This window comes from Tyto alba, unplaced genomic scaffold (assembly GCF_018691265.1).
Source record: "Tyto alba isolate M040663 unplaced genomic scaffold, T.alba_DEE_v4.0 Super-Scaffold_3, whole genome shotgun sequence".
NCBI lineage: Eukaryota > Metazoa > Chordata > Aves > Strigiformes > Tytonidae > Tyto > Tyto alba.
This window is the reverse complement of record NW_024881304.1, coordinates 20,302,132-20,316,277: the sequence shown is the minus strand read 5'-3', so window position 1 is coordinate 20,316,277 and position 14,146 is coordinate 20,302,132. Positions and strand designations below refer to the sequence as shown.

Below are 14,146 nucleotides of genomic sequence, written 5' to 3'. Positions count from 1 at the left end.
GAACGTCCATGCTGGTTTTCCTCGGCTAAGAGAAGGCAGACTCTAAAGCAAGCTGTTATTGGAAGTGAATAATACACTTCAGATTCTCTCCATTCGCTATAAAAAGCTGTTAGAATAGGTAAAGCATGGCATTCCATTGCTAGTAAGAAATATTTCACGATTAGAAACTAATTGTCCTGGCGACAAAGCTTTATGACAATAGTAGGTTTAGTTAAAACATCACTTTGGTTTTTATACTAACTTGAAAAGGGAACACAATGCGATTGTACTCACAGCAATCATAAGACAAAATTTTCAACCTAAGGGGGGAAAAAAACTAAATTCAAAATTGTTGCTTTTTTTCCCCACCTAAGAAAGAGACTGGAAACCAATTTTAATCAAAAGGATACTGTCACTCATCATCTCTTGCCATTTATTCTCTCTTTTACTCAGTCTTGGAGCTTCAAGATCAATGAGAGCTACAGCTTCTTCATCTGTGATGCCATCTTCCAAATAGAACTCAACCAGATGCAGTACTTCTGAAGGGGTGTGAAAAGCAAGGAGCATTTGACCTGCAAGAACTCGGAAAATGCCTCCTAGAAGATACTGTGCCCCTTAAGAAATGAACACTCTCTCTGGCTTCTATGACAGCGGTGTTCTGGCCACATAAAATAAAATAAACCAAACCAAAGCCCCCTCAACTTCTCAAATGACTGCATCTGTGTTAATGAAACACTTCAGTGTCTCATAATAAAGCAACGCTTTACTGCTGCTGCTATCTTGCAGTGAAATCCAACAATCCCTGGGACAAGAGGCAGCCACTTAGTCAAATCTAACAACATTAAAAGGAAAGACTTGTTTGTCCAAATACCACTGCAGAGAGAACAAATTAAGTACTAATCTACTCCGTTCAGTTAACATTTATGTACTTGAAAAGCACAACCAAGTGTGATATTCCAACGCACCATAGGAGGAAGCAGAGAAGACGAAAGGCTGTCTGCAGTTAATGCAGACATTCCCCAAGTTATTTAGCAAAGGGTTGTTGGTAGAGCACCTGTAACACAAGGGCACGAGCTCCTGCAAAGACACACACAGAGCACAGTAATTGTAAACAGATCAGCACATCCTGAAGTCTTTGTTTTCAATTAAATATGTGCTCCTTAGGTTTACACTGATATTACATCGGTGCTAATCTGGAGAAATACTGCTGTGAAACTGGATCCTTTAACATCTGAAAATGCTTTCCCTTTTTAATAAAACAGCAAGTTTTCGCATTAAGAATAGCTGTCTTCACCATTCTAACAATTAAATTTTCACCTTGCCTTTGCCATAAGAGAAGCAGAATTCTGCATCAAATACACAGTGACAAAAGAAGTCGAAAAGAAGATTACCAAAGCAAAGTTTTTTGCTTTAAGGTTTGGTCAAATTCAAGTTCTCCAATTAATTAATCTCTTCTTTTCGAGAGCACAGTTATTTTAGGCAGTTCTTAAGACTGTGTTTCTATTATTTCAGGTGGCCAGGTGCATGTTCACTTGCACAATACGATTTATTTTTAGTGAGTACTCCGTGAGACAGGGCTTTATAGAGCACTGCAGAAAGTCAGACTTCAGCTAAAGAAGAAAAGGTGTTAAAATAAGACTTAGGGAAGGAAGGTCATCCAAGGGATAGGGGGAGGAGGGAAGGAGGGCTAGGAGTGGGACAAATGAAAGTGACCTCCAGCTGGAGAGAGACACAAAGACTGTGGAGTAATTGCATGTGGATCGGAGAGAAAAGGCTTGGAAGAATTAATAGGCAGAGAGGAAGGGAGATGCAAGACAGGAGAGGGAGGATGGAAGCTGCCCATAAAGAAAGGACTGATTTTAATTTGTTCTCAGGAGCAAAAGGAAGTCTGACCTGAAGAATAACAACAAAAGGACTGTGTTTCAAGCAGGAATATAATTATATCAGAGCTACGCATAATATATTTTCCATTTTTTCGTGCACACAGCAACTCAGATTCTTGGATTAGACCACCTATTAATCATTAACATGAAACACATCACAACTTACTTCACTGTCATGGAATGGCTTGGATCGGATTGTCAGGCTGCCCAGCTCAATTGATTTCTGGAACCTAGCTGGGATCTGCAGTCCCTGTAACTTGTCATAGGCATGGCGAGCCAGTTTGTATGCACCAAGAGCTTTACTCTGTTTTGCCAGGGCAAATAACGTATTGCTGCAATTTAATTAAGGAATAAAAATACCTATGGCATTTAGGAAAAACTGCAATACTCTTTTTAATCAGAGAAGTTGCGCAATGAAGCATATCCAGCACTGGGGACTTTAAAGGGGCTTTAACAAGAAAATTCTATTTATAGGACTCCATTTAAAAACAAGTATGGAAGAACTATCAAAATAATATGTGGGAAATTATTAGCAAGGTAAGGAATTGACCCTACATAAACGTTGCTTTGGTTAAATATTCTGACTCCATTTACAGAATTTCAATAATTTTAGGGTGAATGGATTTTCCCCCAGCCAAAAAAAAAAAAAAAAAAGATCTTACACCACCAGCAACCCACAGACACCAGCTAAATACACATGATCCTACTGCAAATAAAGCATATGCTCTGTGTCCCTGACCAAGGGCTGTCTTTCCCTTTCATCAGTGTATAACAGTAACTGCTGTTCAGAAAGCCACTGATCACAAGGCATGTTATGAAAGACTTTATGAAAGATTATACATTTCGAAGTGATATGAAAAGGAAAGCTAACATCCCATCTAAAGCCAGAAATGAAGTGAAAACAAGAAAACCCGGCCTCCCTGTGGCATCCAGCGACCCCTCTTGTTATCTTTTGCAGGCAGGTGCACTTCCACAGGGTTCCCACCGAGCGCCGGCGGAGTACTCTCCAAAGATGCAATATGCACCAGCAAAGCTGTGCAAACGTTAGCCTGACAGACCCGACACAGCCACAGCAGCCTCATGCGAGGCGAAGGCTCCTGGGTCCCTCCTCCTGCCTCAGTTCAGTCTCCTTGCATCAACACTGTCAAGATTCAGAGCCAACAGCCTGTTGCAGCGACTGGGGTCCTACAACTTGCTTCTCTGACAAAGGTGATGCACCAGACGGGGTGCGTGGTTTTGAGAATAACGTGTTAGTTCATTCGTACAGCTCTCCAAAACTATTAAAAAAAAAAAAAAAAAGCTAGCACAGTTAAACACATAATGGTTTGAAGATGCTGATTATTTCCTTAGGGACAAAAGTCAGTTTCCATTAACTATAACCAACAGCTGAAACTGAAGATACCCTGCGGGAGATTTCTGCATTGTGGATCAACATCAATTATTCCTTTCATGTATCTCACAAGATAACTTCTAGACATTGTACTGTATTGGAAGGATACACTTTTGAGATCCCCAAAGGAGTCTCCTTTGTTAAGCTGTGAAGTAGAAACCTGGAAATATTGAAGAGGGTTTCAGGCAAGTGGAAACTGAAAGGCTCCTCCTGCAGTATTAAAAATACAGACACATATTTCTAAGCTGGAAAACCAACAACTCCTATCACTAAGCATCTCAGCACTAGGCATCTCAAGTACTGTGTTTCTTTCATACAGCTGCAAAAAGAGGTGCTGACAGAATATAGCAAGTGGATTTTGCATGTCTTTATCACCAAAGCTCATGCTGGCTACAGGCAGAAAAAGAGAGAACAGAATCTTCAACAGGCTATTTAAAAACGAGGGCAGGCTGGCCAGCAGTTGTGTAGGGTCTCCACCACGGTACGGTCTGAAGTGGTCTGACCAGCAAAGGCCCCCACAGCACAGAGTCGTCCTTTGGGCAAGGGCACGGATCAAGGGTTCCCAAATGTTTTACAAAAGATGTTTTCACCAGCAGCGGCGCAACATTACTGCAAGTGCTGGAAGGAACAGGAGCCCTTCACTCACGTCTGCTTATCATTTTGGAGTAGTTTACACACATTACTACTGATACATGTACCACGTTGGAGGAATCCCTAAGCTGGGGTGCCTTCTTCTGCTCAATCTTCTCTTCCTGTGATTAAAGGAAGAGCTGACCGTAGCCTGTGTAGGACCAGAGGCTCGGGTCACTGTGGAACCAAACCGCTGTAACTAGCAAAAAAGGGCTGGGGGTGGCAGTCAGTCATGGGCACGTCTTCTACCCACACCGGGACAAGCACAGATCTGCTAAAACTGCACTGCAGTTCTTAGGGACCGAGACAACAGAAGTTCTTATACAGAACAACAGAAGGCTGTATAATACAGTAAAAGAAAGAAAGCAAGCCACTATACAGTATCACTAATTTACCCTCAATATTTAATTGCCTGAAGAGTCATTAATTATTCCTAGTTATTTCTGGACTCCCTAAAGAAAAATGCTCAGGAAGCATAAACACACAACTTCTAAAGTATCTTACAGTGTATCTTTGAATCGAGTGATAGACATGGTAAACTTCTGCCAAATGCTGGAAGTGATGAAACTTCTGCAACATTTCAGTCTTCTGTTGTTCATTCTCTGTGGGAGGCAAAGGCACTAGCGTTAAGTCTCCAAGATGGGTCTATGAGACTCTGTTGGTAGAAAAGCAGCATGTTCTGATTTTAGCTCCAGCACCTCTAAAAGAGGTACGTACCAGTTCAAGTGTGTTCCCCGTACCTGTGCAAACCACACATTATACAGACTTGCCATTTTTCTGAGCAAATTTCTGCCCTAAATGAAGCATGGTGAAACACAAAACAGTTGAGGCAATGGTTTTAACATAGCTGGAGGCTGTAGCTTAGTTACAGGTAGAAAATTGTAGGTGTGCATCACTGGAAACCTCATCTATGTTTGCAAGTAAAATGAGCTCTGAACCATTTTCTTCATAAATATTAAATACACTACTAAGCCAATTGGAAAAGTTTGCATCTCTCTAAAAAACCAAAAAAGGTACTAATGGCACCAGGAAAAAGGAACTATTATCAGTCTTTTGTACTCATTATTACTAAATTACACCGATTAACTACTGGCTCCACCTCTCTCCCATTGAAATATGTTCAGAAGACAAGATGGTAGCTAATGAGCAATCCGTTTTATTTCTGTTGGCAGAAATAATTTGTTAAGTACCTCCCCAATCCCTGTTCAAATACTAGATGTATCTTATACACCACAGTCATCTTTTATTTACTAGCACTTTAACCCTCCAATCACTTCTCCAGTTAAAGTGTGTTGTAGGAAGGTACATGAGGATACACGGTCCCAGGAGACACAATTTTGATTCCAGTCAGATTTCAAAAGGAGGCCTACGCACGCTGATGTTGCCGGTTTGCTGATTAGTTTTAAATAAGCACATGGGAAAACCAAGGGGACTACAAAAATAGCACAAGCCAGAGTTACGCCCAGCATTAAGAAAACAAAACAACAAAAAACCAAAGCCACACAGCAGTGAAGTAGCTGCAGCAATGCTATCACAATTCAGTAATTGTCTACATACACAAGAAGGTAACAGACATCAACTTCCTTTCAGTTACTTACCTTGGGCTATGTCTAAGCACTGCATGGAAAGCATCCAATAATAATAGGCTGCATCGTTAAATCGGCTTTCAACCACAGCATTGTGCGTTAGCTGCTCCAGCACTCTTACAGCTTCACTCTGCCTGCCAGCCTTGTGAAATGCTATAAAGAGGGACAAAACAAAGAGGATTTTACAGTGCAATTATATCAATTAACTGAAATTAATGTTTTTAAATTAAGAGCAGTCTATTCAGCCAATATCAAATAGTCTATCCAGGGCAGGATAAAAAGGATTATACAGTGGTATTTTTCTCCTTGAAAGCAGCAACACTAATGGAACATGAGAAGCATCTGTAGGCATTTTGTGGCTTCTGCGCTGTCTTCGCGGCTCTTGAGCTCACAGATTTTGTACAATGCTTGTGGGTTTGTTTTTTTTTTTTTAATACAGAAAAGAGCAAAAGTGCTATGATGATTAGATCTCTATACAAATAATAGCAATCTCTAAACACTGCAAATCACAACTTCATTCAAAACTACAACAAATTAGTGTTTGAAGTTAGTGCACTGGTTTGTAATGCTGAGTATTTTGAGAGAGTACAGCATTTACTACATTTCTCTGTCATTTATTAACAGCATTTCTTTACTTGATGCTCAGAAGCCAGTATATAAAATAAGATCCTGAATTTTCACTTGGTAAACATGCATTTGGCAAACACAGTTTTCGTATAGTGTAATGGGGATGGGGGGAACCAACCCCCAAGAAACCCAGGCCCACAGCACAGCTGCCTCCTGGCTTCAGCTAGCCCAGATATAACCAAATTCTCACACAGCTACACAGTGACCTCTCACTCACCCAAATCTGGGGCATTTACTTTTGTTAAACCACAGCAGCACAGAGCTGTGCGGAACAAACTGGAACAATATACCTCTATTCAGAGAGTTCTATGCAAACCTACCAAACTGCCCTAAAACCAGGTGCTCAAAGGTTTTGTGCTGAGACGCACAAACTAGTTTTGTGTGGAGGCAGATCATGTCTGGTGTGTTCACTAGCTTGGCCCGTATAAGCAAATCCAGTTACACACTTAGCTCCGAGCTGGCTCTGGGAACAGCAGATGCAACAGTCACATGGAGCTGCACCCGAGAAAAATAACTCTACTACAAACGGGCTGGCTCCACATGGAGCTTGCTTCAACATCTCCTTGTCCCTGGAACAGTTGATGAATTAAATTTTGAAGCCTGTCCACATGATTGAAGGTTGACAGTTCTCTTTTGTGAGGCTTATAAAATTACCTTTAAATTACATGAAAATTCTTAAAGAAAAAGGAAAATGTTACTTGTACAAGCCCAGCATTACTTAGACATAAGGAAAAACTATGCTTTCTACTCAGGTTTGTGAGGTGGCTGCCATATTTTGAATTCTGTTGTGATAAAAATATTAATAAAGACAGTTCAGCTTATATGCCAAATACTGGTGCCACGTGCCACACTCAGATACACCATGAGATGGATAATCTGGACCTGTATTTAGATGCCATCACTTTTGATAAATCCATCACATTTTCTTTAAGGAGACCTCCAGCCACTTCAAGACCGGCATGAGAACACAGATTCTATTTGGTTTTGAATTCCACTGATAAGAAACTCTGCAGGGCAGAGACTGTATTCTGTATTGGAAAAGTATGGAATGAATTTCGAGTGACCAGTGATCTGTCAGCAGCATTCTTACCTTTTTGGGCTTCTTCAAATCTATCATTCTCTGCCAGCCACTGAGCATAAGGGACATAGACATCATCTTTGAATTCAGGATGCTTTTCACTCAAAGCAAATGCCTGAGGTAAGTAACAAAATTCATTTTTAGAATACTGCATGGTTTAAACAGTTAAAAGGTTTAGAATATTCCATGGGATCAATCCCTTAGCTCTAAGTAAATTCACAACAAAAATACATACACAGAACAAGGAGTGTAATCCATATTTTCTCCAGTATGAAACTAATGTGTTTTAAAATAAAAAGCAATCAACAACAAAAGAAAAGAAGCTATGCATAGTAACAGTCTGGTTATTGAATCAGGGAATCTTGAAAGTGATTATCCAGGAAATTTAGTAGATTTCACATCAAGAGACAAAAATATTTTTATTTTTACTGAATATATCTCCTAAAGAAACTGAAGTAACACTATAAAATCAGTTTAGATTCACTTTCTAAACTTGCTAGCTAGTCAATAAAGGACTAAGTCTAAAATTTTCCAAAGCCTCCATATAATTAGGAGAGGGGGTTTGTCAATTCCAGCAGCACTTTGAAAACATTTCCTTAAGAAACTACACCTATCAAAAACTTAATGTGAAGAAACAAGATCTTAACTGTGAAGTGGCTGGTACTGGCAGACCCATGTTTTTAAGGAAAAACCCCAGTAAAGTCAGAAATTTACCTAATCAAAAGCATAAATCCGGTTATAAAGTGGAGTCCACACTAACACAGTGCACATTCACCAGATCTAAATCATGTGTATGGTATTCTCACTCAGGTGTGTCCAAATTATAAATAATACAGTTAAAACCAGAATTTCCCATGATATAATTACTATTTACTCTTTGTGACTAGCAGCATCCCATGGATTACTACAGGAAGTGGGCAACTATAACACAACAAGCAAAAAAAGGTGCTCAGAAGTGAGACCAAGAAATATGCAGCCAGGAAACTAAAAAGCAGAAAAAAGAAAAACAAGACCAAAGCCACGACCAAACAAACACGGAGCACACAAAGCTAACTGAAGTATTCTGAATCCCATTCTACAGAAGCCTCCCGCCCTGCCTGCCTCTCCCCTCGCTTCAGGGGTGGGGGAGCCAGACATCTGTCTCCCTCTCTTGCAACCGGAGACAGTAAGAAGTAGTGGTTTGAAACACAGAAATCAAGGGCATGCTTACTTCTTCCCAGCGATGAGTCTCCACGTGGAGATGGACCAATGCTTTCAGGTCACCAACCTTCATGTAGGTTTCTGCTGCGTAGCCAGGGTTATCGAGTTTCTTAAAATAGAAGGCACATTTTGCCAAAGGCTCACGCTCGGCTTTATCCAGTTTTCGAGCAATTTCAATTAACCTAGACCCAGTAAAAAGAAGCCAGATGTTTCAGGTTCTGCCTTGTTGGGGTTTGCCTTTTGTTTAATTATTGTAATAACTTCACCTTTAATCAGTCATTATTTATTAAAATATCATAATAGTATTACCGTGCAATACCATTTAAACAGTTTTCAGTAAACGTTCCAAAATCTTTTTTTTTTTCCTTTTACAAACTTGAAACCTGTTCCTTCAATCTTTACTCATACGCGTAGCTCCGTATCGCAGACTCTGCACGATCGTGAAGACGGAGGGAGAGAGTCGGTCCTACATGACTAAATGACATGAGACACACTTCCTCGACCCTGACCTGAACAAGACTCCTGACTAAACATTACCCGCTGTGCCACACAGCAAAACTGAGGCAAGGGAAAGCTGAGTGACCTGTCTGAGACCTTACAACAACTCAGCAAGCAACCCAAAGTGTCAGCTATTGCTAATCAAGGAGAATTTGACCAGTGACAGTAGCTGCCCCAGAATTTCTTGGGATTCTGTGCTCCAGTTGTCTTCTCTACCCACTAGATGATTATCCTTAACAGCTCAAAACAGAAATAGGCTATCATACAAGCACTGCTGCGATGACTACTCTGAAAAGCTTAAGGCATGCATATTTTAGAAGACAGTCTCATACTACAGATGAACCCATTCATACTCTTTACTGTTGTAACTCATTTGTTTTCACAACATATTTATGTCCCTACTTTCTAAACATATGTAACTTAAAAAATTTTTAATTGTAGCTGTGTTTCAAATACTCTATTTGATATAAACAAGATTTGCCTTATTTTAAATTTATACAGAATCTGCAACAACTATTTGAGTTTTTACTAAATATTATCTCTGAGGTGGAACTAAAACCTACATATCAACCCAGCCATGGTCACCACTGATTTCTATGGCCTTCATGTGCTCGCCCGCAGAGAGGTACATCTCCACTGCTGCTTGTGGTTCATTGATATTCTTGGCCCAATCTGCTTGTTTTTTTATTAGCATCTTTGTGTCTTTGGGGTCTCCAGATCCCAGAAAATCCTGAAATAGTGCAATACAAAAGTCTGCGTTACCCTCTGGTCACAAACATTGTTACAGTCCAATTTCCAAAATACATAAAGACTTTTTTAATGAATATCATTACGCCTCCTAAGAAAAGAAATACTGCATATGGAGCAACATGAACTGATCCAGCCTTCAGCAACTAATCATCAAGGCCCAATGTCTGGTAGGAAACAATAGAAAGTCTCCCAATTAGATAGTTTTCAATTAAAAGGAAAAAAAAAATAAAAAAAAAAGTGGGAGATTCTGGGAGGGCCAGGAGAAGGATGGTACAGATGCCTCTTAGGTTATAGATAGGTCCCCACTTGATTTCTTGGAAAGCTTGCTCTCTGGAGATCCTGTTTCAGCGGATACAAATTATGATTTCTGCATGCTTTTCAGGAACGTGCCTTTCCAAAACAAAATACTACTAATCTCAAAAAATGTAATGTAACAATTCCAAGTTTGAACCTTTCTTTTGCAAGCCCAGAAGGTATGGTTTCATTCTCAAAGATGACTCAGCTTCACCCCATGCTTAGTTAACAATAGTATACCCAACCCACTTAATCATATGCTAGCATCAGGATGTCCAGCTGCAAATCAATTAAAGGCTGAAATTTTGTTTTCTGCAAAGACACTTGATAATTACATTACAATATATCAAAGAAGTTCTTTTACAAGGACAGAATGACAGCTGCTCAAAAGTGAGAGTGACTCTGAACTACTGGTTGGACTTCTGCAAGGAATGCAAACACCAAGCCTGGATGCTGGGATGATGACCAGTTTGGAAATATTTCTGATAGTTTGTTCAGCTGCTTCTGCCAATACCAAAGCCCTGGCACTATACGGTTCACATCTGTTGACGTCATGTGCCAAGGGGGAGTCAAAAAAAAAAGAAAAAAAGGAAGTACTTCAACACCAGAAGATCAGTTAAGGGCAATTTTGCCTGTTAACAGAACAGGCTACTGTCCATTAGAACAGCTTCTAGCACATGAAATATTAGAACAGAGGAGGAATAGAAGGGTAAGAAGAGTGTGGAAAATTACCTTATCCTCTGTGTTTCTGGTAAATTCTGATTCAGGTTTTAAAAACCCAAAACAACACAACAAACAAGTGAAAACCCCCCACACAACAGATCTGTTCCACTACCACAATTCACCAGTTTCCCTGGTGTACCCCGTCAACAGGTACCAAAACCATACCCCATCTCGATGTCAGCTCTTAAATGAGCTCCACATAGGATTTTGCTTTAGCATTACCTACTGCAACACAGTCCTGCCTGATTCAAGCAAATAACTATAAAGATGTCATGATAATCTTTAAATATGAAAAACTGAAGCAAAGAAACAAGTTGAACAGTATCTTTGACACAATTTGTTTTCCAGCTTAGGTCACCAAAATAAGTCAAAAATCAAAAGCTCAGCTTCTTACAGTATAAAGAGTTTTTTGTGAGTTCTCCGTAATCTGTGATCTGGAACAGCGATAACAAGCCTACGACCAGATATCAAAGGGCTTCCTGACCTCTGCCACCAGTCTGGACTCACCAGCCAGAGTTAAGCAAAGTCAAGCCCAAGCAATCAGATTCTGTAAGGGTCCCTTTGCATAGTTCTGGCAGCATTAAAACAACAACGAAACCCAGCACAAACACACACCCTCCCCTCAAATCTCTCATTGGAAAACAACTGGCAAACAAGGGGGGGGTTACATAGTCTTCCATGTATTGTGCACTCCCTGCACAAGAAGCTTCCTTCAAATGCTGTGAAGTACCTTTAATTTCCTCTGCACAGAGTTACACTCAAGGATAGCAGACAAGATGTTTTGCTCTCTGCTAGTTAAATATAGACATGACTACAGCCAAGAATTAAAAGAGTCTTATGCAGACTTATGGGAAAATTTTCATCTATGAATTACATTTATGTTCAAGAGGAGCCAAAACACTGAAGCTAACAAAGCCTCATCAGCCAAAAATAGTGGAAGTCAGACTTACATCAGCAAAGCCCCAAAGTATTTATATTAAGCGCTTGGAAGAAAAAGATCTCTCTGTACCACAGTTTGTGGAATGTATGCTAAAATGGTTTATATGCATGTCATGGTAAAGCCTTTGTCCTGTATTGGGCTGAATAAGGCTCTGATGAGTGATGAATGAGACTAAACAGTGTGTGCTTTCTCAGGGATTTTGATAAGAAAACACCATCGAAGACTTAAAAAGCCAAGTAATGCTTTCTTATCACCGTATAAAAACATCACTTTTAAAAACCATAATCAATTTAATTCTACATAGAAACAGATTAAAAAAAAAAAAAGCCAAGCCATATTGAATCTCTAGAAGAAAATTCTCCAGTAAACAAAAATATACTAGGTTAGTGTGTTATACACTTTATACTATTACCTTTGCATAGTCAAACATGCGTAAATCAGAGTACATATCGAGAGCTAAGTTTTCACGTCCGCTCTTTTTGTACAACTTTGCTGCCTCATGGAATTTTCCCTGGTAGGCATAAACATCTGCTAGGAACAGTTCATTGTTGTTCTCTCCATGCTTCTTCCGCTCCTGGGAGAGGAAAAGGAAAAAAAAAAAAAAAAAGAAAAAAAAAAAAAAAGGAAAAAAAAAAAAAGAAGAGATGTAGAAAATATTCTAGATGGTCAGGACCTAGGTGAGAAGTAGCCATTGAAGAATTTGATTTTCAGGCTTACATTTTAACTGTTGGTAAGAACCTCTAACAGAACATCCTAATTATGCCTCTCCTACATTTCTGGTGAATTTATAATTAAAAGATTAAATCCCTTCTTAATTAAAATTAGGAAAAGTAAAATTAAATGTCACTATACAAACGAAAGTGATGAAAAATCACTTCTCTTGATTTCACCCAGGAAAACGAGCACATGCTATCATTATGCTAAGCTATTTTAAAAACGGCATCTGACGGGCTCCTTGTTTTCTTCCGTAGCAGCTCACTAGCATATAATTTGTCTAGATTAGCAGTATGTGCGGCTGGGATGACAGACACGAAAGCGACCGCTCGCCATCAGCGGGCTCCAAGAGTTCGCTAGGCCGCCGCTGCGCGGGCCCCGGGCGGGCCGCGCCGGCCAGGCCCAGGGGCCCAGGGGGCCCGCTCGCCCCTGCCTTAACCTGCAGGCTTCACCCCGGGCCTCGGAGACACGGCACTGCCCCGCTTCGGGCCGGACCGCTACCGCCGTTCGGGCGGGAACGTGCCGGTGCCAAGTGGATCTACGCTGCGCCAGCGCGGGAAAGCATTCCGCCGGCGCACGAGTTCAACTGCCCCCTGCCAAAGGTGACCCGGCCATCACTTCTGGACACACTTACTGGCCAGGCGGACACCCGACCGGCGTTGAAAGTCCCCTTTAAACGTCTGGTTAAAGGAATAATCAGAGGAATTGCTACACCATTTTTTTTTTTTAAGGACTTCACAGAATCTTCCAGATACAGAGATCTGGCAGTTATGTTTCCTGCTGTCATCAATTAGGGAAAAAAAAGTGTTATTACTGAGAGAAAACCATCATATTAATGGAACATGTCTGCTTAGCGACACCCTTACAAGCCTTAAAAGGCATCTGGTACACCACAAGCGAGAGTAAGCAATGATGCAGGACTCTCACTTCAGAAGGAAGATTTTCAAGAAGTCTGAAAGTAAGTTGATGCCTATTTACAAAGGAAATCTTCCTCATTAAACAGAACATAACATGACAATTCCAGAATATCCTCAGTAGACACAGATCTGGAAAAACATATGTGGAAAAGAAAAGTTATCAGTGGTGAGAGAATGCTCTCATCTACCGACCTACCCTTGAAATGAAAAAAAAAAAAAAAAAAAAAAAAAAAGGAGGAGGGGCTGCTAATGCAGAACTTTGTCCCATGTCAGACACCAAGAAAAGCTAACTGCAACCAACTGGTGTTTTGAGAGAACCAGGACAGCTCCACAGAAATGGGAGGCGAGGAGTGTATTCTTTCAGAGAAGGTGTAAATCTGATTAGCATGAGAAAGAGGAATCCCCTTTATGCCATGCATCCAGAACTTTAAACTAAGCATTATCACGTGGTCTTTGTAGAAGGACAAGGGTTAGACCGTGTCTTTTAATGTGCTCATCACAGATAGTTATTGTCTGGTGAAATTCTATCAAAGAGTGTGAACAGAATAAGAACTAGTGATTAGAGCACAGTATGAAAGTAAGGAATCCCAAATTCTATTTCCAGTTGTCACAGACGTGTCATGAGACTTTGAGTTTGTCATTTTATTTCTCTGGGCCTGTTTCTGGCTCTGTGAGGAGGAGATAATAGTAATTACCTACCTCCAGGGGGTAAGGAGAGGCTTAATTAACTCATGCTTATAAAGTATTCTGTACCAAGCTCTGTTAGCACAGTAGTATTCTACCAATTATTAATTAAATATTGAACATTTTTCCAGTTTTCCTGAAGACAGTTTCAGAAGTTCTTGTTGTTCCACACCCCCCACTTCATTTCCGTGGAGTTTCAGTTCTATAACTAGAATTTGAAGAATCACCTTTGCTAATCAGGATTTTTCACTCT

General features: G+C 40.3%; 1 protein-coding gene across 9 annotated transcripts in view; it reads right to left on the bottom strand.

The window, feature by feature from the left end:
* IFT122 (intraflagellar transport 122) overlaps positions 1-14,146 on the bottom strand; it is a 36,703-nt gene that overhangs the window by 6,686 nt on the left and 15,871 nt on the right. For 8 of the 9 annotated variants that reach the window (XR_006165958.1, XR_006165959.1, XR_006165960.1 and 5 more), the window contains 10 exons: positions 11,991-12,152; positions 9,435-9,601; positions 8,384-8,555; positions 7,186-7,288; positions 5,481-5,621; positions 4,387-4,484; positions 3,362-3,462; positions 2,029-2,194; positions 945-1,056; positions 390-518 (listed from right to left, as the gene is read on the bottom strand). Coding sequence is in view for 5 of the 9 variants with exons in the window: in XM_042799573.1 (XP_042655507.1) it covers positions 390-518; positions 945-1,056; positions 2,029-2,194; positions 3,362-3,462; positions 4,387-4,484; positions 5,481-5,621; positions 7,186-7,288; positions 8,384-8,555; positions 9,435-9,601; positions 11,991-12,152 (1,351 nt within the window). In the remaining 4 variants the exon portion in view is untranslated. Of the gene's footprint in view, positions 1-389; positions 519-944; positions 1,057-2,028; positions 2,195-3,361; positions 3,463-4,386; positions 4,485-5,480; positions 5,622-7,185; positions 7,289-8,383; positions 8,556-9,434; positions 9,602-11,990; positions 12,153-14,146 lie in introns of those variants that run through there. The other variant, XM_042799575.1, reaches the window with a different exon arrangement.